The sequence below is a fragment of the Pelobates fuscus genome, chromosome 1 (assembly GCF_036172605.1).
Source record: "Pelobates fuscus isolate aPelFus1 chromosome 1, aPelFus1.pri, whole genome shotgun sequence".
NCBI lineage: Eukaryota > Metazoa > Chordata > Amphibia > Anura > Pelobatidae > Pelobates > Pelobates fuscus.
Genome location: NC_086317.1, coordinates 255,813,034 through 255,838,148, shown reverse-complemented (window position 1 = coordinate 255,838,148; position 25,115 = coordinate 255,813,034). Strand labels below are relative to the sequence as shown.

Genomic DNA, 25,115 nt, shown 5'->3' with positions numbered 1-25,115 from the left:
GGGTAATGGGAAATTTTATGGGCCATTATTTTTTGTAGGTGTTAATCCCTAACAGAGATCAGGAGACTGGACATCTCCTGGTCCTTAACAGGTTATTTATTAACAGGGGTTAAGCCCCTATAGGACTCTCCAGTTCCAAGGTGACAGAGCATCACTCTGACCCTTATGGGGGCCTGTATTATATATTTTTTTTAAAGGGGCTTTTATGGGACTGATAATATATTACATTATAGGGAGAATACAGCTGCTGTATCTTGGAGACAGCTTGTACAAATTGTATGTTATCTGTTCAATATGGTACAATCTAATACACGACTACGCATTGCTTTGTGAGATGACATGTATCTCTCATGTAAGATGACATGAGAGATACACGGTTTAGGAACTTTAGACTAATGATAAGAGCTTCCAAATCACACACAGAAGAGAAAATAGCACAGTCAGTAAAAAAGGGGGACAAAACCTTTTTTAGATACATAAATGAGAAAAAAGTAAAACAAGGATTAGTTAGATTAAAAACAAAAGAAGGAAGGTATGTAGATGAGGATAAAGGTCTAGCTGACTGCCTCAATGAATATTTTTGTTCGGTATTTACAGATGAAAATGAAGGAAAGGGACCTCAGTTAAGAAAAAGGATAAATGAGTCATTTATTACACGTGAGTTTAAAGAGGAAGAGGTTCTATTTCAACTGTCAAAAGTAAAGACAAATAAGTCAATGGGACCTGATGGAATACACCCAAAGCTATTAAAAGAGCTTAGTGGTGTACTAGCAAAACCATTAACAGATTTATTTAACCAATCATTGATAACAGGAGTAGTCCCAGAAGATTGGAAGTTAGCGAATGTTGTGCCCATTCACAAGAAAGGTAATAGGGAGGAGTCGGGCAACTATAGGCCAGTAAGCCTAACTTCAGTAGTGGGGAAAGTGATGGAAACCATGTTAAAGGATAGGATTGTTGAACATCTAAAAACACATGGATTTCAAGATCAGAGACAACATGGGTTTACTTCAGGGAGATCATGCCAAACTAATCTTATTGATTTTTTTGATTGGGTAACTAAAATTATAGATCAGGGTGGTGCAGTAGACATTGCTTACCTCGATTTCAGTAAGGCTTTTGACACTGTTGCACATAGAAGGCTTATCAACAAACTACAATCTTTGAGTTTGGATTCCAATATTGTTGAATGGGTAAGGCAGTGGCTGAGTGACAGGCAACAGAGGGTTGTAGTCAATGGAGTATATTCGAAGCTTGGGCTTGTCACCAGTGGGGTACCTCAGGGATCTGTACTTGGACCCATTCTCTTTAATATTTTTATTAGTGATATTGCAGAAGGTCTTGATGGTAAGGTGTGTCTTTTTGCAGATGATACTAAGATATGTAACAGGGTTGATGTTCCAGGAGGGATAAGCCAAATGGAAAATTATTTAGGTAGACTAGAAAAATGGTCAGAGTTGTGGCAACTGACATTTAATGTGGATAAGTGCAAGATAATGCATCTTGGACGTAAAAACCCAAGGGCAGAGTACAGAATATTTGATAGAGTCCTAACCTCAACATCTGAGGAAAGGGATTTAGGGGTGATTATTTCTGAGGACTTAAAGGTAGGCAGACAATGTAATAGAGCAGCAGGAAATGCTAGCAGAATGCTTGGTTGTATAGGGAGAGGTATTAGCAGTAGAAAGAGGGAAGTGCTCATGCCATTGTACAGAACACTGGTGAGACCTCACTTGGAGTACTGTACACAGTACTGGAGACCCTATCTTCAGAAGGATATTGATACCTTAGAGAGAGTTCAAAGAAGGGCTACTAAACTGGTTCATGGATTGCAGGATAAAACTTACCAGGAAAGGTTAAAGGATCTTAACATGTGTGGCATGGAGGAAAGACGAGACAGGGGGGATATGATAGAAACATTTAAATACATAAAGGGAATCAACACAGTAAAGGAGGAGACTATATTTAAAAGAAGAAAAACTACCACAAAAAGAGGACATAGTCTTAAATTAGAGGGACAAAGGTTTAAAAATAATATCAGGAAGTATTACTTTACTGAGAGGGTAGTGGATGCATGGAATAGCCTTCCAGCTGAAGTGGTAGAGGTTAACACAGTAAAGGAGTTTAAGCATGCGTGGGATAGGCATAAGGCTATCCTAACTATAAGATAAGGCCAGGGACTAATGAAAGTATTTAGAAAACTGGGCAGACTAGATGGGCCGAATGGTTCTTATCTGCCGTCACATTCTATGTTTCTATGTTTCTATATACTTTTACATCAATATAAATTACAGCTCACTGTTGGAGTCACAACCCCTATACAGAGTGGCATTGTGAAGCAGGGAAGTGGTGCAGGGAATAGAGCTCATATAGGTGGAAGCTCAGGTAATGCTAGAGCTTTCAACCAGTTTAAGAGAAGTAAAAACAAAACTTGTAAAGATCATATCTGAATTCAAGGTTTAGCCAATTTTTAAACATATAAAGATGATTATTGTAAATACACTGGGAATGAAAACAAACAGGGACTGCTGACAAGTTAACTAGTTATAATTAGTTATACTAACTAGGATAATTAGTTGTGGATTCATTAGTTTAAGTAATCCTGGTTTGTTAAATACCATTGCAAGCATTTTAAGAGCATTTAAAGCACACTTGTTCCTTGTACCCCACCCCAATAAACACTACTGAACATTTACTTGGGTGAGGGAGGGTGTTGCAGAGGCAGGTAAACAATATGACTTTGTGGCACTTCCATGATCAGGGCAGCAGCATCGCCAAAGATGCTCAGGGCTTGCCCTACATATCATGTAAATAAATAAATTATATATATATATATATATATATATACACTGTTCAAAAAAATAAAGGGAACACAACAATAACACATCCTAGACCTGAATGAATTAAATATTCTTCTGAAATACTTTGTTCTTTACATAGTTAAATGTGCTGACAACAAAATCACACAAAAATTAAAAAATGGAAATCAAATTGTTCAACCCATGGAGGTCTGTATTTGGAGTCACACTCAAAATGAAAGTGGAAAACACACACTACAGGCTGATCCAACTTTGATGTAATGTCCTTAAAACAATTCAAAATGAGGCTCAGTAGTGTGTGTGGCGTCCACGTGCCTGTTTAAACTCCCTACAACGCCTGTGCATGCTCCTGATGAGGTGGGGGGATGGTCTCCTGAGGGATCTCCTCCCAGACCTGGACTAAAGCATCAGCTAACTCATGGACAGTCTGTGGTGCAACGTGACGTTTGTGGATGGAGCGAGACATGATGTCCCAGATGTCCTCAATTGCATTCAGGTCTGCGGAACGGGCGGGACAGTCCATAGCATCAATGCCTTCGTCTTGCAGGAACTGCTGACACACACTCCAGCCACTTGAGGTCTAGTATTGTCTTGCATTAGGAGGAACTCAGGGCCAACCGCACCAGCATATGGTCTCACAAGGGGTCTGAGGATCTCATCTCGGTACCTAATGGCAGTCAGGCTACCTCTGGCGAGCACATGGAGGGCTGTGCGGCCCCCCAAAGAAATGCCACCCCACACCATTACTGACCCACTGCCAAACCAGTCATGCTGGAGGATGTTGCAGGCAGCAGAACATTCTCCACAGCGTCTCCAGACTCTGTCACGTCTGTCACATGTGCTCAGTGTGAACCTGCTTTCATCTGTGAAGAGCACAGGGCGCCAGTGGCGAATTTGCCAATCTTGGTGTTCTCTGGCAAATGCCAAACGTCCTGCATGGTGTTGGGAGTCTGTTTCTGACCGTTTGAGCAGACACATGCACATTTGTGGCCTGCTGATGGTCATTTTGCAGGGCTCTGGCAGTGCTCCTCCTGTTCCTCCTTGCACAAAGCCGGAGGTAGCGGTCCTGCTGCTGGGTTGCTGCCCTCCTACAGCCTCCTCCGTGTCTCCTGATGTACTGGCCTGTCTCCTGGTAGCGCCTCCATGCTCTGGACACTACGGTGGCAGACACAGCAAACCTTCTTGCCACAGCTCGCATTGATGCTATCATGGATGAGCAGCACTACCTGAGCCACTTGTGTGGGTTGTAGACTCCGTCTCATGCTACCACTAGAGTGAAAGCACCGGCAGCATTCAAAAGTGACCAAAACATCAGCCAGGAAGCATAGGAACTGAAAAGTGGTCTGTGGTCACCACCTGCAGAACCACTTCTTTATTGGGGGTGTCTTGCTAATCGCCTATAATTTCCACCTGTTGTCTATCGCATTTGCACAACAGCATGTGAAATTGATTGTCACTCAGTGTTGCTTCCTAAGTGGACAGTTTGATTTCACAGAAGTGTGATTGACTTGCAGTTACATTGTGTTGTTTATGTGTTCCCTTTATTTTTTTTGAGCAGTGTATATACATAAAACTCAATCTACTTATAATGTTAGTAATATAAAACAAAATGTACAGCTAACATTTAGTTAGCTATTAGGTTGTGCAAAGTTCAGCTTTTTAAGGATATAAGTGTATTTCTAAGGATCCATCTTTCAGCCTCCAGAATGTATTAGCCTCCTCTTATACTTTTGTTGCCAATGGTTTAGACATTAATGGCTGTGTGTTGAGTTATTTTGAGGGGACAGCAAATTTACACTGTTATACAGGCTGTACACTTACTACTTTACATTGTAGCAGAGTGTTGTCACATGAAAAGACATAATAAAATATTTTCAAAAATGTCACTTTTGTGAGATACTGTTTACACATAGGTGAAGCATTGAACACAGGGTGAATGTCACTTGAAAGTATGGAGAATATAAGGGAACAGGAACTGCACCCAGGGACCTGTTATTTTGAGTGAGTCACAATAGACACAAATTGTATGCTCCTGGATAATTACAATCAAAACCAATTTAGCAGATGATCACCAATAAATGAGGTTTTGAGTTTCGTAACAAGATGTCACAGGCAATCATATTAAAAGCCTTGAGAAAATCAAGGAAATAGCTCCTGCAGGTTCTTTTTTGCTCTATGTCATGTTGGATCTCATTGGACTATAATGGCAGTTTGATTGAAAGAAAAGCCAGATTGAAGTAGGGGTCTTTTTTATTTTTCCTTCTGAAAAGAACTTGATTACATTTTTTAAAATTCGATTGTACTAGGGAATGTGTAAAAACATCAAGCTTTTTTTCCTTGAGTTTTACATATGAATGCAAACAAACTACAGACTTCTCTTTTCCCAGCTGCTATATGTGATGCATCATTGGTAGGTGAACGGAATTTTGTGTACGCCCAAATGTACTGCACACTGACAAACTTTGTAAATGTAGATGAATAGTTTATAGCTTACCTCCATGACCAGGTAAATAAAGGTGGGTGACTCCTGTAAAATATGACAGGGAGAAAACAAAAATGGATTAGTGATACGTCTATTGACTGTTCCAAATGCAGTAAAATTTAACAACGTTATAAATCACCAGGCAAAGTATTGTTATGGGTGTGATATCTAGTGCCTACATCCACCCATATTTTAACACAAACAGAACAATAAAAGCCATAACAAACATAAAAAGGTCTTATTCTTACATCCAAAACATAATACAATAGACCTTCCAATGTATTGATTATTAATATACACAAATAATTATGTTGTCATTGGCATTCTCAGTAGTAGCCAATAAATACAGGGATATATAAACTGGATCTTAAAGGCACAGCTCTCTAATTATTATTATTATTATGATTATTGCCATTTATATGGCACCAACAGATTCTGTAGTGCTTTACAATAGTACTTTAAAAGGACAATCACAAGAAAACTTACAGGAACAATAGGTTGAAGAGGACCCTGCTCAAACAAGCTTACAGTCTATAGTCTCTAATCACTTGCTAGGGCTATGCTGCATTGTACACAAGAGTCCTATAAGTGAGTAAATATCGATCGCGTATGCATATTTTGTCTTCCTAGCCACGAAGAATGAAATTATTTATTTGGCAAAGGAAGGGTTGATGACACGATACAATCCCAGTCTTCATGACAGAGAAGAAATCCTGAGGTAGTGTGAAATACAGCCAAGGGAGATGTGGCTGCATAAACAAAGTGATTTGAATAGCACATTGTGGCAAAAGTAACCTCGCCACTGGTTCTTGGAATGGCCTGCTTGTCAGCCTCTTGCCTCAGGACTATGGCCCATGTGTTAAGACTTTGGTTCAGGTCTATGAAAATGCGTTGTTTGTGCCTTTTCCCCTCTATGGTTTGATATATGGGGCTTACCAAACAGATTAGATTAAAGCTGTTCGTATCCAGAACTAAAAGGGAAACTCCAGTGCCAGGAAAACGATCCGTTTTCCTGGCACTGGAGGGTCCCTCTCCCTCCCACCCCCCAATCCCCGGTTACTGAAGGGGTGAAAACCCCTTCAGTGACTTACCTGAGGCAGCGGCGATGTCCCTCGTCGCTGTCTCCGCGACGCTCCTCCTCTTCATTGTGTCGGCAGTCTCGCCCACCGGCCGAGGGGACCTAATGCGCATGCGCGGCAATGCCTCACAGCGTGAGGACGTCCAGCGACGCTCTAGCACAGGTTTCCTGTGCTAGAACCCAGGAAGTGACCTCTAGTGGCTGTCTAATAGACAGCCACTAGAGGTGGAGTTAACCCTGCAATGTAATTATTGCAGTTTATAAAAAAAACTGCAATAATTACACTTGCAGGGTTAAGAGTAGTGGGAGTTGGCACCCAGACCACTCCAATGAGCAGAAGTGGTCTGGGTGCCTAGAGTGTCCCTTTAACTGTCGAACGGACCGACCATCCAGAACAGTCGTGTGCTGCTTATTGCCCTTATTTACCTCGCTAGCGGCAACGTTCTAAGTGGTTAGCTGGGTGGCCGTCGGAATTTAGGGCCACCTATAGGCTGGCGCTTTGGTACATGGGGACAGTCTAACCGTTGTATGCAACTTAGTATGTTTTTAAAAGGGTATGATGACAAAGGTTTTTGTGTTTGGCAAATATGATAGCAAATGATGTTGCATACCTGTGAGTTTAATAGCATTGTTATAATTTAAGATTAATGTGACAAAAAGCTGTAAACACCACTATAGTCTCTACAGAGAATAATTTTAAATTTGAAATATTATTATATTATTATATATATTTAATGCCCTTTTCTAGGCTCTCCAAGTATTGGTAGATAAGCCAGGCTAGTCCATTAACAAATCCTGGAAGACTGGGGACTTGGTGGCCTGAAAAACTCCTGTAATTTTGACTGGGATAAAGCATCAGCCTCAAAACTGTGACAATCAGGGACATGCGAACAAACCAAATAGAACTGATAAGAAGCAGCTACCCGGGTCAACTTTCTAATTAGTGTCATAACAGTTATTGATGAGAACCGCCCTTTATTGATGATTTTGCAAGCAGACTGATTGTTAGAACAACATCTAACCTTGCCATAATTTCCTCCACACCTGTGCTGCTGCAACAGCGGGGTAAATCTGGAATAGAGCTGAAGACTTATGCAATTCCGGTAAACTAAATGTTTCAAATGGCCAACTGGTCTCTGAGCCCCATATCGTTAAATATAGTTGCAAAACCTGTATGGGATGCTGCATTTGTCCAAATAGCTGGATAATGATCTGAAAGTGGGGGAATGAGGCAAAGTAATATTGGCCCCTCCATTTAACAGCATGCATGTGCCACGTTAAGGGATGTATAGGTAGAAATTTGAAGGTGTTGGATATATCAGTTTTTTTTCTCGAGCTCCCGTACCTGTGTGCAAAATAGCCTGTATGTCATACTGTGGCATACTGAAGGGAAAATTATTCTGATGGTATTAGTTAGTCATGGGTATGTCTAGAAATTGGATGAGTTAGTGCACCAATTTAAAAAAAGTTAAGCAATGGAAAGGCCCTACCATGAAGTCATTGTGCAACTCTTTATTAAGGAGTGCATCTACTATTTTTGGGTTGTTAATGGCAGACAGCAAATTGTCACATTTAAGTGTGCCTCTAAGGTATCTCTACCTGGAAAGTTTGTGGTTTGTATGCACACAGCAGTCTTGTTGTGCTAGTTCTAAGATTTTGTTTGTTTGAGCTAAATCACACTTTGTTGCATAAAGTATTAGCAAGTCACCTAAGATTTCTAAGAAGGGATCTGCCCTTGAACAACCCCCACTCATACCAATAAAAAGTGTCTCTTTTTGTCCATTTGAAATGTTGATAGATATCATAGCATGTGTTGGCTCTAAAGAAAACTTCCATCAACAAGGGGTACTGTACTCTAAAGTATAATATTTCACATACAGGTGCAAAATCCACAAACAGCTGCTGCAAATAAAAATACAGCAACTGACACTTGATTGCGTTCTTTTCTAATGTTTAAAAGTACACTCTGTAGCAGATTTCATTTTCTTTACATTAACACTTGTTGCCTACATTTAGCAATTCAGTTTTCAATTCACCACAATATGGTGTTAGGTGAATAATACCAATGAGAAGAGAGTGTGCACAGGCATGTAAATCAATAGTATTACAGACATTCAAGGGATCATCCAGGCACCATAAGTACTTAATTGAAATTAAGTTGTTATGGTGCCAGGAGGTCCCTGATGCTGATTTATCTTTAGGGGTTAAACTGTTCACGAATGGTTTAACACCAAAGTCTCCTTTCCAGTGCTCTGTCCCCCCCAAACACCAGCTTGCAGACCAGCTTAACCCCTTAAGGACCAAACTTCTGGAATAAAAGGGAATCATGACATGTCACACATGTCATGTGTCCTTAAGGGGTTAAAAACGGAAGTCTAGGACTGCCAACGGGCAGAGGGCACCATTGTTAGGCTTAGAGCATTCAGATGACAATCTCAGCCAATCAGGGGCTCCCCATACACAAAACGGCATTAGAACGGCATGAGAAATATATCTATTTTTTGCAAACAGGTTTTATGGACATGGAGCCACTGACTGGCTGAGATTATCTAAGCAACAATAAGCTAGGCTTACATTTTCAATATTTTCAGCAAATGAAGGCTAGAAGGGGCAGAGAGATCCAGCACTAAAGAGAATACTTTAGTAAGTAAGCAAGCACGCGCCAGAGACATCCTGGCACCATAACAACTTTATTTCAATTAAGTTGTTATGGTGCCTGCAGTGTTACTTTAAACCAAGATTTAGAAACTTTATATTTAGAGGAACACTCTGCACACAATAACAACTTCATCTCAATGACACATTCAGCTTATCACCAGCGCAAAGTCTGATGCTTCTGCATTTATGCTGGGGATGGAGGCAGAGGAACAACAACCTGGATGATGTTCATGGTCTGGACCACGAGTTAGCCATTTTAAGTAAGACTGCGCCCAGGACATCCAGGCTCCATAACAACTTCAGAGTGTTTTTAATTAATAGTACAATCTGAATTTATTTGTCCAAGAGCATTAGGCATTAGCTTTACTCTGAGATATAGATTATCCAACTGGGCTTAACAAAGTTACTGGATATTTCATAAAACCTTATTTACAACAGAAATCAATTATGTGATGCAAACTTTTTCATAACCTTCTCAATAAGTCCTCATTACAGCAGTTCCATTCATAACATGTATATGTAACATGTAGAACACCATTTGGGCACTAACAGGGTTAAATCAGTGGTTAGTTTTATCTTTTTTTTTTTCCACAGGAATTTAATGAGTGGAGTAAAAGTTCACTGTTGATTATTTCTCTGAATTCCTAGAATGAAAACTTCTAGGAAAATCAGGTTCCTGACATAGTTGAACAAGATTGGCTGTCCAATGACAGCTGCTTGCACAGGCAGGTCAAATTACATAAAGGTCTGTTTTGTTGCCTCTGTGCAGCTGGAGGTCTGATCTCAGATTCTGTTTTGGAAGGTAATGGAAGATGTGTACAAACGCTATAGGTTGAGAAACTGACCATAATGCTATCTAAGGTGCACAACTAAACACAAACAATAAATATGTAAAGAAAGCGGTAATCAAGTTGCATTTATTTGAAAAATATAAAACATACTAAAAAGTGCTTCAAAAAATTAAAGACCTAATACAATCTTCACTGTAGTCTATCTTTCATTAAAAGAAGGAAAAACACATGTTCATTTTGTTATAATTGTTGCTTATCTCTAGTCTTTAAAAAATATGTATTCCTAACACTATAGAGCTCTCTGCCCCCTCCCCCCCATACTAATAAAGGGGTAAAAAACCTTTACTCACCCAATGCCAGCGCAAATCTCCCTTGGCACTGGGTCTGCACTCCACCTCCTCTGATGTCATCCGACAGGGGGAGGGGGCTAATGCGCAACCTTAAGCCTGGTAAAAGCCTGCATGCGCCTCTAGTGACTGCCTGGTAGTTTAAAAAAAGAAAATGCAATGATTTACATTGCAGGACTAAGAGGGACAGGGATACAATGAGCTGAAGTGGCCTGGGTGCCTATAGTGTCCCTTTAAAATTAGTGCATATTTTAAAATGTGTCTAAAGTATAAAAACAAACCACAATAATTTTTGTTTATATGGAATGGGGGTGGGGGGGGGGCGGGAAGGAGAGACAAAGTCACACGTGTTTTTCCAGTTAGAATTCCAATGGGGCAAGTAATTTTCCACTGGTCATCATGAACATTAGATAGAAGTCACACTGAAAAGTTTAGTATGGAAACTCTTCCATACCAATTCACATTCACACCAGGGCATGACACATGCCTTTCACAGCCGCTTCTCATTTCATACTTTCCAGTGTCACCAAGTGACTTGCCAAGCCAGTTCAAATTAACGATGAGAGCAGAGTTTTCAAAAGGGTGATTGTGGTTTATACAATGGGAATGAAGCTCAAGTAAATGTCAATGTGAATGTTCCTTTCAGATACAAAGCAAAAAGGAGAATTACAACAACAAAAAAGTGTCTTATTCACTGCTTTTTTTCTGTTGTAATGTTTGCATCTGCACATTTAAAGGACAGGAAAAAAAGGTTTTCCCAACTTGTGCCTAAACTCTTACATTTAAAAGGGCACCATGACCACCAAACCGTACCGTGCCGTAAGTGTAAGGAATCTGGGGCACAAAGAGACACAGACGGGCTGGGGAAGGGGCAAAAGAGAGAGCGATAGAGGCTTTAACTAAACCCATTACATTTTAGTCTTGTCAACTAAAGTCTAATGGAGATTTAGTCAACTAAAATGTTCTGGAGATTTAGTCGACTAAAACGAAAACAATTCAGATGACTTAAATATGACTAAAACTAAAATGGCTTTTTAGTCAAAAGCCTATGACTAAAACTAAATTGAAATTTGCCGCCAAAATTAACACTTTATACGACTTGGTATTCTACCAAGAAAGTCAATGGCCCTCAAAACGCTTTAAGTTTGTGAATTGTGGCTATTTACTGGTAATTTCCCAAATAATTCCTTTTTTGTAAAAAGCGTAAAAGCCAAACTAATAATAGGTTCAGTTTGCAATCAGTTTTTCTTTTATTCCTTTAAAATTAATCCTGTAAAATGTATATTTGCACTTACTAGAGCCCTGGGTCTCAATTGTGATACACACACCAGCTAAGTGGATTGATGCTCGACTACACATTTAATACTCACTAACTGTACTGTCATTAGTATAGTTAGTTATTATTATGAGTACAGCAATTATAGGCAGGATGATTGTAAAACTGCACCTCACTGCTTTTCATTCTATTTTCCTCCTTGGAGTGTCTCTTTCTCCAGGTCTTAAATTGTAATGATTTGGCAAACAACCAATATAGAAATGTTAACTAAAATGAATAAAGTACTGATTGCCAACACTGGCGCTATAGCAAATCTTGACCTTGAAGACTGCAGATGTGCGGGCATATAGAAAGTGTGACATGCATAGAAATGCAGAAAAACTTTCGCCTTTGTCCCATTTTCAATACATTTTGGAACACGTTACAAAGAGCCAGTAGCAGCTGCTAATATGAAAGCAGCCAGCCTCACATAGAAGGATGGACATGTTTATGTAGTGTTCAGAAACCCACATGAGCAAGTTTAAAAAACATTGCCAATATGTACATTTTGGAGGCTGATTCATAGGCAATGTGGGTATTTAATTGTACCATAGAAGCGCATATAAATTGTTTGCTGTCTATTTATCATAAGAAATAAGATGATTTAACAGTCAAAGTTAAAGTAATATTTGAATGGTGCAAAAGTGATCTTTCCCTGTGGTATATTCCTCTCCAGAGGTGCTCATCTAATAGGCAGTCATTGTGTGGAAAAGGGCAGAAAACTGTGTTAAACTTGAGAGAGAGCCACCAAAACCACTGCAAATTCTAAGGATCATATGAGAAGCCAGCACTGAACAAAAGAAACTTTAATAAAGTAACAACATTTAAAAAGGCCTAAGCATCGGACTGCAAAATGAAGGTATTTTAGTTTAGTATCCCCTTTTACTTCTGCCACACTTGTTACTTTTTTTTTTAAAAATGTATTAATTTCTTTTAATTGTGTTTAGTCAACACATGCATTTCACGTGTTTCTTGAATGTAAGTTCTTTTATCAGGGCACTTCTGACTAAGGTTTCTTTTTATGAAATAATGTTCAGTTATATAATGGTTGCTAACTACACCTTATTGGCCCTGCGTGACTGGTAAGAATTACTACATAATTACGTAATCATCTCAAGGATAAAATACACAGCCTTATTTTATTTAAGCCAATTGACAATCCTAAGCATTGTTTGGCTTGTGAACTAGATAGCATTTTACAGACTCTGTTGAAAATTCAATTTCAAATTGTCAATGAGTGTATGTAAGCAATATACAGTCATGGGGAAAAGATAGTACAGCCTCTTTGAATTCTCTGGTTTTACATATCAGTACATAATAACAATCATCTGTTCCTTAGCAGATTTTTTTGCACAAGACTAAAAAAAAAAAAAATCACAGACAGCAAAAATATATTGCCAGGCAGAATGTATATTGCATACTGAACAATGAACTTAAACAAATCACATGCACGTAACCAGCAGTTCACGGAGTTCATGATGTACATTTGACAAACACGCTATTTATGAAGAGTATTTGTATTGCAAAGCTTTCCTAGAAAGGGGCCTCTCACAGCACAGTGATACAGCCTCAAGGGCCATACAGGCTTTTGGCAGAAAAGTATTTTGAAAATAAAAATAGAAATACGTTTATCAGCTGTTTGGAGACTTTTTAACACATCACAAACAACTGCAGCTGCCTGCCTCGGTTAATGGGATTCAAACCCACATCACACTTTATTGTCTAAGCATTATACTATTATACTTGTCCCCATTATATCTTCACATTTAAAGAAACACTTTCATAAACAAAGGCCTTGATAAAGGGGGCAGACATGGGAGGGGGCTCCGAGTGGAGTCATTAAAAAACCCACAGGTCTAATTTTGGCAGATTTTATTGTTAGACGCAAGTATCCTTTAATGATGAGAGAAATAACACCATCAATCGTGTCATTTTTAACAGTGCCACTTTAATGCACCATATTCGGAGTTTACTGTACACCACAATGTGATACTATTGCTGTTGGCGAGGGTTTTAATATTGTGGGTTGAAGAGTTGATACATAGCTGGAGTGGAGTAGATAAATATAGGTCTATATAATACTTTGAGTTCAATCAAAGGTTTGGTGTCACAATATGATTTATAGAACACATTTGTATTTAGGGCTGTCTTAGGGCATAGAATAGGGCTGGTTTTAGGGGCCTTAAAGGACCACTCTAGTGCCAGGAAAACATACTCGTTTTCCTGGCACTAGAGTGCCCTGAGGGTGCCCCCACCCTCAGGGACCCCCTCCCGCTGTAACGCTCAATTGTTGATAAGATGGAAACAACTGCAGATTTCTGAGTTTGATAATGTTTATTACTTTAAATAAAAAAAGATAATCAAATTGAACTGTCTCTTTAATTCCTGGCAGGTTATAACCAGCAGCGGTGTTTGAAGTTGTTTTAGGATAAGGTAAATTTAGCACAACCAGCGATAAGTTCCAAATTAGGATGCAGATAATTAAGAAGTAGGTGTTGGAAACAAGACCATGAGTTGATGTGGAGTAGATAGCGAACCACTTAGATTTAGGATGGATATATATTTAGAGCCAATCTGGTTTACTTAACTTATGAAGGAGTGATAATCCAAATTGATGATAGAGATTCCACAGAGAATCGAGGTTGCAGCAGGCAAGAGAATATCCAAAAACAGTCCGAGGTCGTAGGAGAGGAGAAGGAGGGTAAATGATTAAACAGTCCGGGTCCGATACACAGTAGAAGTAAATATTTCAGTTTGAAGTTCGCGGGAGCTTTCGAGTTGATCCAGCACTGTGGTGTTGACGCGGACTCTCTATGAACCCTGGGAACGACCACGTCATAGGAGGGGGAGTGGCCGCGCTCCGAGAACCCGGAAGTCCACGGTTAGCGAATGCCGGAAGGTCTGACAGAACCCCCCTCATAAGAAGCAGCCACCGGATGCTGTCAACGAGGTCTGGATGGGTAGCGAGCATGGTACGCGTTGATAAGTCGACGAGCATGCACCGCGGAGGACGACACCCATGAGTCTTCGTCAACTCCGTAGCCCTTCCACCGGACAAGATATTGTAAGGAACCACGATGGATTCGTGAGTCGAGAATCCTCTGTACCTCGTATTCCTCTTCACCTTGCACCAGAAGGGGATCAGGAGTAGTAAGAACATCCCTTTGGAAAGGGTCGGAGTGGTGTGGTTTAAGCAATGACACATGGAAGACTGGATGTAGTTTCATGGTAGGTGGAAGTTTCAATCTAACCACGTTTTCGTTGATGAGTGACAATATACGAAAAGGGCCAAGGAAGAGTGAACTTAGTTTCTTTGAGGGACGGTTGGTAACAATGTTTTTTGAAGAGAGCCATACCAGATCACCAACCTTGTAAGTAGGGGAAGGTCGTCTACCAGTATCAAAAAACTTTTTCTGAGCAGCTGATGCATTTTTAAGGTTATCACGTAACCTGAGGAAGAGGGCAGACATGAACGAGTTATGGTTGGAGACGTATGGATTAGAAGAAGGAAGTCCTTGATCGGGGAATGAAGAAGGATGGAATCCAAAATTTGAGAAGAATGGAGTCATTTTGCTACTAGTATGTACCGAGTTGTTGTAAGAGAACTCTGCCATTGGTAACCACGTGATCCAATCATCTTGTAAATGAGAGCAATAACACCGCAAGTATTGTTCAAGACATTGGTTAACTCTCTCTGTTTGTCCGTTGGTTTGAGGATGATAGGCTGAAGATAATTTACGTTGAATGTTGAGGGAGGAACACATCTCATTCCAGAATTTGGAGGTGAACTGTGTTCCTCTGTCTGATATGATTTCTTCAGGAAGACCATGGAGTTTCACGATGTTGTTGATGAATACTTTTGCAAGTTCAGATGAAGAGGGTAATTTCTTTAAAGGAATAAAATGGGACATCTTGGTGAAACGGTCTACCACTACCAGAATGGTGGTATGATGTTGCGAAGGAGGGAGTTCTACCAAGAAATCCATTGAGATGGACTGCCAAGGTCTTTCTGGAACAGGTAGGCTCAGTAATTGACCGAATGGCGGATGATGGTCAGATTTTGATCTCAGACAGGTTGGGCAGTTTTTTACATAAGATTCTATGGTTCTGTCCTGGCGAGGCCACCAGTAATATCTTTTAGACAGCTCCAGTGTTTTTCTTGTACCAGGATGACCAGCCAGAGGGGAATCATGAATCAAGGAGAGTATTTTATTCCTAAACAAGGGAGGAATGTATAACCTGTCCTTGAAGTAGTACAAACCGTCCTTTTTTGATAGATTGCCTTGTTTGGGAAGTTCAAGATCTTCTTCTTTGAGATGTTTAATATCATCAGTTAATGACGAAATAATACCTATGATTTTAGGAGGTTGAGTTTCGTTTACAGGAAGATCTTGGTGAATTCTGGACAGGGCATCTGCCTTTTTATTTCTGGATCCAGGTCTGTAGATGATTTGAAAATTGAAACGGGAAAAGAAAAGATTCCAGCGTACTTGTCTGGCAGAGAGTGTTTTGTTGGAATGAAGATATTCAAGGTTCCTATGGTCGGTATAAACAATTACAGGAGTGCGTGTGTCTTCAAGTATGTGACGCCAGTTTTCGAATGCAGCTTTAATACTTAATAACTCTTTTTCTCCTACAGGATAATTTCGTTCAGCAGGAGACAAGGATCGTGAAAAAAAAGCTACTGGATGGAGAGGATCTTGAGGCGTTTGGTGTTGAGAGAGGACAGCCCCGATAGCTGTATCAGAAGCATCCGTTTCCATGACGTAGAGAAAAGCAGGATTAGGTAGTTGAAGAATGGGTGCACTTGTGAACCTCCGTTTTAATTCATCAAAGGCTGCTTGAGCCTCTTCGTTCCAAGCAAAGGACCGTTTACTGCTATTGAGCAGGTTGAGGGGATGAGCAACCTTGGAGTAATTTTTAATGAACTTCCTATAGAAGTTGGCAAATCCCAGAAAACGTTGTAAGTCTTTAGTATTAGTAGGAGTAGACCAGTTGACAATGCAATCTATTTTGGAGGTATCCATACTTATTGAATGAGGGGAGATAACATATCCCAAAAAAGTGATTTCATTGACTTCAAATATACATTTTTCTGGTTTTGCGTATAATTTGTGTGTTCTTAATCTGGATAATACCCATCTCACGTGTTTTCTGTGTTCTTCAAGGTTGTTGGAGTAGATGAGAATATCATCTAAGTAAATGATGACACAAACGTCTAGGAGATCTCGGAAGATATCGTTAATGAAATGCTGAAAGGTTGCAGGGGCGTTACATAGCCCGAAGGGCATGACAAGATATTCGTAAAGACCATATCGGGTTCTGAACGCCGTTTTCCATTCATCATTGGCTTTGATTCTAACAAGGTTATATGCCCCACGAAGGTCAAGTTTAGTGTAGATGGTAGCTGTTCTTAATCTTTCAATCAACTCATTGATCAGGGGAAGAGGGTAACGATTCTTGATAGTTATTTTATTTAAAGACCTGTAATCGATGATTGGCCGAATAGTCTGGTCCTTGTTTCTTACAAAAAACATGCTGGAAGCGGCTGGTGAACAGGAAGGTCTAATGAACCCCTTCCGGAGGTTTTCATCCAGGTATTCCTTGAGGGTTTTTAACTCTGATTCAGAGAGAGGGTAAATGTGTCCAAAAGGGATAGGAGCACCAGGAACAAGGTCAATCGGACAATCATAGGGTCGATGAGGAGGAAGTGTCTCTGCTTCCTTTTTACTGAACACATCAGCGAACTCTGAATAGATGGAAGGTATAGTGGATTCCCTAGTAACATGCAAAATGGGGATGTGCTGTAGACATGTTCTCTGGCAATATGCAGAGTTAAACGTGAGAGAGAAAGGAGCCCAGGTAATAAGTGGGTTGTGAGTCCGTAACCAGTCTATCCCTAATATTATAGGATAAAGAGGAGAATTTATGACATCAAAAACAAGAAATTCAGAATGGAGATAATTAGTAGTAGTCCTTAAAGGGACAGTTTCAAGGCGAATGGGCCCCGAGGAGATTAAGGAGCCATCAATAACTCTGACAGAGACGGAATTACGTTTTTGAACGCAAGGAATTTTATTTTTTGTAACAAAGGATGAGTCCAGGAACACCCCATTAGCACCGGAGTCAATAATGGCCTTAGTCGTAATTCTTTCTTTGTCCCACTGTAATATGAGAGAGACAGAGGAAAAATGAGAGGTTGGTTTAGAAGGAAGTACACTCATTATAGTCGTGGTAGAACCATGCTTACCGCCTCTTGGACGTTTCAATAGGGGACAGTCTGGGACAACATGTTCTTGCGAAGCACAGTACATGCAGAGGTTCAGTTGTCTTCTTCTGGTTCTCTCTTCTGGAGTAAGAGGACTTCTCACAACCCCTATTTCCATAGGTTCAGCGGGAGTTATAGGTTTCTCCGGTGCCTTTGAAGAGGTGAAGGGTTTTTTCCATAGAGAGCTAGTGAGTGATTTCTCAGCTTTTCTTTCCCTAAGTCTTCTGTCGATACTGATTGACAGTTGAATAAGTGTATTTAGTGTAGTAGGTAGTTCAGTTCTGGAGAGTTCATCCTTGACAGCTTCAGATAACCCAATACGGAACTGGTTACGTAGAGTTATGTCATTCCACTGAGTATCAGGTGCCCATCGTTTGAATTCAGCAATGTAATCTTCAACAGGCCGGTTTCTTTGCTGCAGTGTTCTAATGGTTAAATCTGCAGTCGCTTGTTTGTTTGGGTCTTCGTAAAGGAGAGACATGGCTTCAAAGAATTCATCCAGAGAATCCAATATGGGATCATCATTCTCAAGAAAGGAATGAGCCCAGGCCATGGGTTCACCTCTCAGAAATGAAATAACAGAACAGACTTTAGATCTTTCAGTGGGATATGATCGGGGTTTTTTTTTTTTTTTTAAATTCTTTATTTTTATTGTGCTTAGAATAACAAAGCACGCTTATATTGCCACAACAGCAAATACAAGCCGATGGAATGAAACAAGAATATCAATAACATGGCAATCATTAACAGCACATTTTTTTTTTTAAAACAAGAGAAGTCAGGCTAGGTAAAACAAACTGTAGTTGTAGGTTCGTTCATGCTGGTAACTTTGTGAAGCAATATATATACTCGCTTTTTCGAGTAGTATTTACAAACACCTCTAAAGCGTGCAAGTATGTATAAACGCAGGTACATTAAACAGTGGCACGGTTTAATTGCACATTTCAGTTGTATACACACATATGTATCTTGTCTGATATGTAGGATGCTTGAGTAGCCTATGTAGTAGGATTAGCGAGACCTGTGTATGGTGTACTAGCGAAATGGCGTATGTAATGCAAGTTAAGTGGATCAGGCTTGTACCACGTGAGGTCTATCTGTGGTGTCCTATTAGCGTCTTGTATAGTAGCTTTGACGAGTTGTAGGGTCGGATGTATGTGCCTAAGTGTACAATAAATGCTAGGCTCGTCGTGCTTATATACATAAACGTGTGACAATAGGCTTATGAAGCATGCTAGACAGGCTCTGTACAAGCTTAACGAAGTTGTGCCGCGTATTAATAGCAGGTTAATGATCGGGGTTTTAATGCAATCAACAACTTGCAAGAATTGATGAACTCTCGGTATTGGGACCTGTCTCCAGAAAATTTTTCAGGGTTGGAGACAGCAGGGTCACTAGCCGAGTGTGTAACTGTGTGAGGAGTATGGGTTTGCAAGTCCCTTACATAAGTAAGGATTCTTTCATTGGTGATCTGTAGATCTTGCATGCCTTGAGTGAGAGTATCCACTCTTTGGTTTAATCTGGTGATTTCAGAAGTGAGATCTGCTGTATCCATTAATTAGGCTGGATCAATCTGTAACGCTCAATTGTTGATAAGATGGAAACAACTGCAGATTTCTGAGTTTGATAATGTTTATTACTTTAAATAAAAAAAGATAATCAAATTGAACTGTCTCTTTAATTCCTGGCAGGTTATAACCAGCAGCGGTGTTTGAAGTTGTTTTAGGATAAGGTAAATTTAGCACAACCAGCGATAAGTTCCAAATTAGGATGCAGATAATTAAGAAGTAGGTGTTGGAAACAAGACCATGAGTTGATGTGGAGTAGATAGCGAACCACTTAGATTTAGGATGGATATATATTTAGAGCCAATCTGGTTTACTTAACTTATGAAGGAGTGATAATCCAAATTGATGATAGAGATTCCACAGAGAATCGAGGTTGCAGCAGGCAAGAGAATATCCAAAAACAGTCCGAGGTCGTAGGAGAGGAGAAGGAGGGTAAATGATTAAACAGTCCGGGTCCGATACACAGTAGAAGTAAATATTTCAGTTTGAAGTTCGCGGGAGCTTTCGAGTTGATCCAGCACTGTGGTGTTGACGCGGACTCTCTATGAACCCTGGGAACGACCACGTCATAGGAGGGGGAGTGGCCGCGCTCCGAGAACCCGGAAGTCCACGGTTAGCGAATGCCGGAAGGTCTGACACCCGCCCGGCTCTGGAAAGGGGAAAAGGGTTAAAACTTACCTTTTTCCAGCGCTGGGCGGGGAGCTCTCCTCCTCCTCTCCGCCCCGTCTGCTGAATGCGCACGCGCGGCAAGAGCTATGATAGTGCAATGAACTTAAACTATATGCACGTAACCAGCAGTTCACGGAGTTCATGATGTACATTTGACAAACATGCTATTTATGAAGTGTATTTGTATTGCAAAGCTTTCCTAGATAGGGGCCTCTCGCAGCAGAAGGATACAACCTGAAGGGCATTCCAAGCTTTGGCAACAGGTGTGAAGTAAATAAATATAGGTTCATATAATACTCTAATTTCAATCAAAGGTTTGGTGCCACAATGAGATTTATAGAACACATTTGTATTTAGGGTTGTCTTAGGGCATTGTATAGGGCTCGTTTTAGGGGCCTAAAATAAATATATGTGGAAGGAGCCATTTTACTTTTTTGCTGAAGCCACAGGTCTTTTTGCCAACTGCATGTCCCTTGTCATGAGCACAATAAGGTCAGGGTTTGGTGGGTAATCAAATGTATTCTATGGAATAACCTGTAGAACACCCAAAGTGTAATAATGTATGCCTGCAGAGCTATGTACATCTATGTACAGTGGACACATTTTTAATTTGGTTATATTCAGGTGACTGCTTTTAGCACACAATAGTGTTCCACCTTGGCAGTTCTGAAGACCAGAAGTGAATCAGTAAGTGTATTTAAAGGGAAACTATAGTGCTAGAAAAACGAAATTACTTATAGTGCTCCCCTCCCTTACGCCCCCTCAGAGTGTTGCTGAAGGGGTAAAAACCCCATTATCACTTACCCGAGGAACATTGGAGCTAGCTCAGGCTCAACCTCCGCTCCTCCACCGCCGTCATCCAGAATGGGGGACCTAATGTGCATGCCACCATCATATTAGAATTTTCCCCATAGGACAGCAACTAGAGGTGGAGTTAACTCTGCAAGGTAATTGTTGCAGTTTATCAAAAACTGCAATTATTACAATTGCAGAGTTAAGGGGACAGGGAAATTGCACACAGACAACTTCAATGAGCTGAATCGTAAACAAATTTTGTACAAACCTAATCTCTGTTCCACTTATATAATTGTTAAGGATTAAATGGAACAACTATGTCGCTTAAAAAAAAAAAAAAAGAGTAAAAAAAATAATAGAAAGGGTCACTTGTTCTGTGATCTAGGTCCGTTACAGTAATCACAAACACAGGTAACCCAACCACAGCTCTGACAGCATGGAGTAATCGGCTACTGTCATATATTCAGAAATATGTATGCCTCCCTTTATCTCAAAGTTCTTTCACACAACCCACATGTTGATCAACTATTCTTAAGAACACATTACAGATAACAGTTTTGCATAGAATGAAATTAAGAATGTTCAAATGTAACTTCATCTTGTGGTTAGCATGTTAAAATATTATTCACCTTCACATATCATGCATGGTTTCTTCCATAGTCCAACAATATACAGATAAAAAGAGGAATGGTTTTGAGTTAAAGTAAATATTGTATTCTATATCTGCAAGTGACTAACTATACTCCTTGAACCCAAATATTGTAATACTGCCTGTGTTATGGTAAAACATGTAACAATTTCAACGTAAAAGGACGCTCTGAGTACCATAACAACATCATCAAAATTAAGTAGTTATGGTGCTAGGAAGTCCCTGGCTTACCTTTAGGGGTTAAACTGTTCCTGAATGGCTTAACCTCAAAGTCCCCTCTAACACCTCCAAAATGGAAGCCTTGGATTGCTGCAGGCAGAGGAACCACTGACTGGTTTAGAACGGTTAGCTTTAAGCCAATCAGTAGCTCCAATTCACAATATAGCTTAGCAAAAATATATGTTTTATATGAATGGGGAGCTACTGATTGGCTTAGACTGTCAGCTGACTGCTGTAAGCCAATTGTTTGGCAACACTGGGCAAAACATACAATTAGTTCACTCTCGTAGTTCTGCAGGCTCGGGTTCGGCTCTGCCTAGGGTGCATGATCTTGTAGGGAATTTCTTGGTGATGCCCCTGCACACAATGATAGGGCAACATGGTTAACCACAACACAGAAGTAAGTTTTACACTTACATTCACTAGCTTCTTCACTCTGATAAATGCTTAATAATATATACTGAGGTGAACAAGACACTGTCGCTGGTCTGGAAAGTGAAGTGACACTTCACTGCCATTTTTCTCTCTTGAAAGTTCCTTTTAACACTTAAATCAACAAGTAAACTCTTATCATTCACAAAAGTAAAACCATCAGTTACTGGTTTCTGATACTTCGTTCTCACGGATTCTACCTTATTTAAACTTACTTTGATCTTTGTACCACTTTTCTGATGTAGAACATAACAAAATGTTCTTAACAAAGTTCTGTGACTCAGCATTTAAAAGGATGAGGTTTCTAAGATACTGTTTACTTGTGCAAATAGCAACAGAATTCAAATCATTCTGAATCAATAACAGTATTACAGATTAAATGTCCCAGCTATTCCTGAAACACAATATATTGATGATGTGTAGGATACAGAATTTGTCTTTTCTACTTTTATTTTGTTTTGTTTTTGGACAAAACAAATGTCAATACATGTAAAAAGAAATATATGTTGTATGTAGTTATTTTACATGTATTTTATTGTTACTTACAGAGTTATCAGAATACGCATTTGTAGATACATTATGTAAAGGGTATATCAAAATCGGTTTACACTTTGTGTTGGTAATTTTAAGTCTATAGAAAGAAACAAGCAAACAAAAAAACAAACAATTCTCTTTTCCTTCTGTCAAGTTTCTGACCCAGCCCGCTAATAACAGGTCGAAATAGAGACACTTGAAAAAAAAACTGACACAGCATACTGCAGCGTGTAACAAACAGGGCTTTGCAGAGCAGAAGGAGCAAAAGAACAGTCAGGAGATAGCTGTGGTCGTGGGGGCCAGATGCATACAACAAAAAAATATACAAAATATACTACAAACTTAAGGTGTTTAGCGCAAAAAAAAAAAACGCCAAAGAGGAGTCCGTGAATTCAGCATTTTCAGCATTTTAATCTGGTTTAATCTGGTTAACACATGTTTTCTCTTGAATATACGCCTCCCCGAATGAAAAAATATGAGCTATATCTTATAATGAAGCATATAAACTCAATAACCTGTACTAGAAAAACTATTTCCTCCTTTAGATTAAAGCGTGTGCATGTTTTGTTTTCAAGGTAGGAGGGCTAGTTCCAGATTTAACATATTTTACAGATTTTTTTTCCTTATTGTATATTATTCTGTTTATAAATATTACAGCATGTATCTTCAAACAGTAACCTTACAGCTAAACTATAGTCAGCAACTTATGCTTACTAATGAGGTTTTTGTGTATAGATCATGCCCCTGCAGTCTCACTGGTAAATTCCCTGCCATTTATGAGTTAAATCACTTTGTTTATGCAGCCCTAATGACACCACCCTGCCTGTGACATTACACATCCTTCCTAAACACTTCCTGTGAAGAGTCATCTAATATTTACACTTCATCTATTGCAAATTCTGTTAAATGTAGAATATATTATCTCTTACACTGTTAATAGCCTTCTAGAGACCCTACAGGAGCCTCCTGTATGTAAATAAAGGTCCATTTAGAGCAGGAGATAAAAACTTGTTAATATCTGAAAACCTGAAACCATTTTTTTCATGCAGGTTGTGTGAGTCACAGCCAGGGGAGGTGTGGCTAGGGCTGCATAAACAAAAACTAAGGGATTTAACTCCTAAATGGAGGAGAATTGCGCAGTGAGGCTTCAGAGGCATGACCTATATACCAAAACTGCTTAATTAAGCTAAGGTTGTCTAGGTGACTATAGTATCATTTTAAGGACGGAGGCAATTGTAAAAGTTCTGCACCAAAACAATACCTAAAGTGTGAACTATATGTTTGCACTCACAATTATTATATATCATTTTGTTCAGGAGAAAAAAGGCTTTCATTTAACATCTTTTTTTGGTCAATCATTTTCTATTCAGGTGCAAGTGAAAACACATAGCATGCAATTACAATATATGTATGGAAACATGAGGGCTTTCATTTCACATCTAATATTTATGGAACACAATTTAATATGAATAAAATCTAAAAAAAAAAGGTGTGAGAAAATTGTAGTGTCAAATATAGAGCTTGTTTATTTCAGTTTTTACATGAAATGAAAAATTACCCCATCATGGCATACCATTTGCAAACGTAGAAAACCCAGGGTTATCAAAATCGGGTAGATCCAGACTTTTGATAGCAGACACTTGCCAAAAATAGTGTTTTTTATTTATTTATTTTTTCATGCTAAAACTGCACTTATGTTTTTTTTGTAAAGTTACAGTGTCATATATAAGGCTTGCCCACGTCAGGTTTTACACATTGAAACTTGCCAGATTGGTTTGGGGGGCCTATGTTGTCGTTAAGACAGTATGTCAGCCTAGGAATGAAAATTACCCCGATCATGGCATACCATTTGCAAAAATAGACAACCCAGGATATTCAAAATGGGGTATGTCCAGTCTTTTTAGTAGAAAGACACAAACCCTGACCAAAGGTAAAGTAATTATCTACCCAGGGAAGGCTCAAATACCACACAATCTTGCCATTTGTAATGACAGAATCAGGGCATCCTTACCTTGATAAATCTGAAACGCCCATATATAGCCAGTAGTGGATTCGCATAACTTATTGAATTAATGCCATGCCATATTGTGTAGTCTACCTTTAAATTTTATAAGGCATTGGTTAATACACACGTTTTGGTCTAGTATATAAAATTCTTCAGACAGGAGTTGGATAAGGTACCGAATTTTGTAGAGCCTGACAAACAATGGGTTGTTAATAATATATATATTGTTTTTTTTTTTTTATTTTAACACGTGTTTTAACAGCAAGGGACACTGTTTCAATGATCTCTCAGACTCTTTCACCTCAGATTAAAGTGAGGAAAGAGAGGGGCACAGAACAGAGCCGTGCAGAGAGCCGAGCACACCGGCCGCCATGTCATTCTGCCGCCCACTGTCATCGCGGAGAGCGATATCAAAGCTGCTCTACGGCAACCAGGTAACGGGGCGCGCATCAGGAACTGCTCTACGGGGACATGGGGGTCAGTGTG

At 39.6% G+C, this 25,115-nt stretch overlaps 1 protein-coding gene across 2 annotated transcripts in view; it reads right to left on the bottom strand.

Annotated features, from left to right (window-relative positions):
* The window catches only part of ULK2 (unc-51 like autophagy activating kinase 2), a 224,109-nt gene that overhangs the window by 126,849 nt on the left and 72,145 nt on the right, over positions 1 to 25,115 (bottom strand). For both annotated transcript variants that reach the window (XM_063456616.1, XM_063456614.1), the window contains exon 4: positions 5,314 to 5,346. In XM_063456616.1, the coding sequence (XP_063312686.1) occupies positions 5,314 to 5,346 (33 nt within the window). The remainder of the gene's footprint in view (positions 1 to 5,313; positions 5,347 to 25,115) is intronic.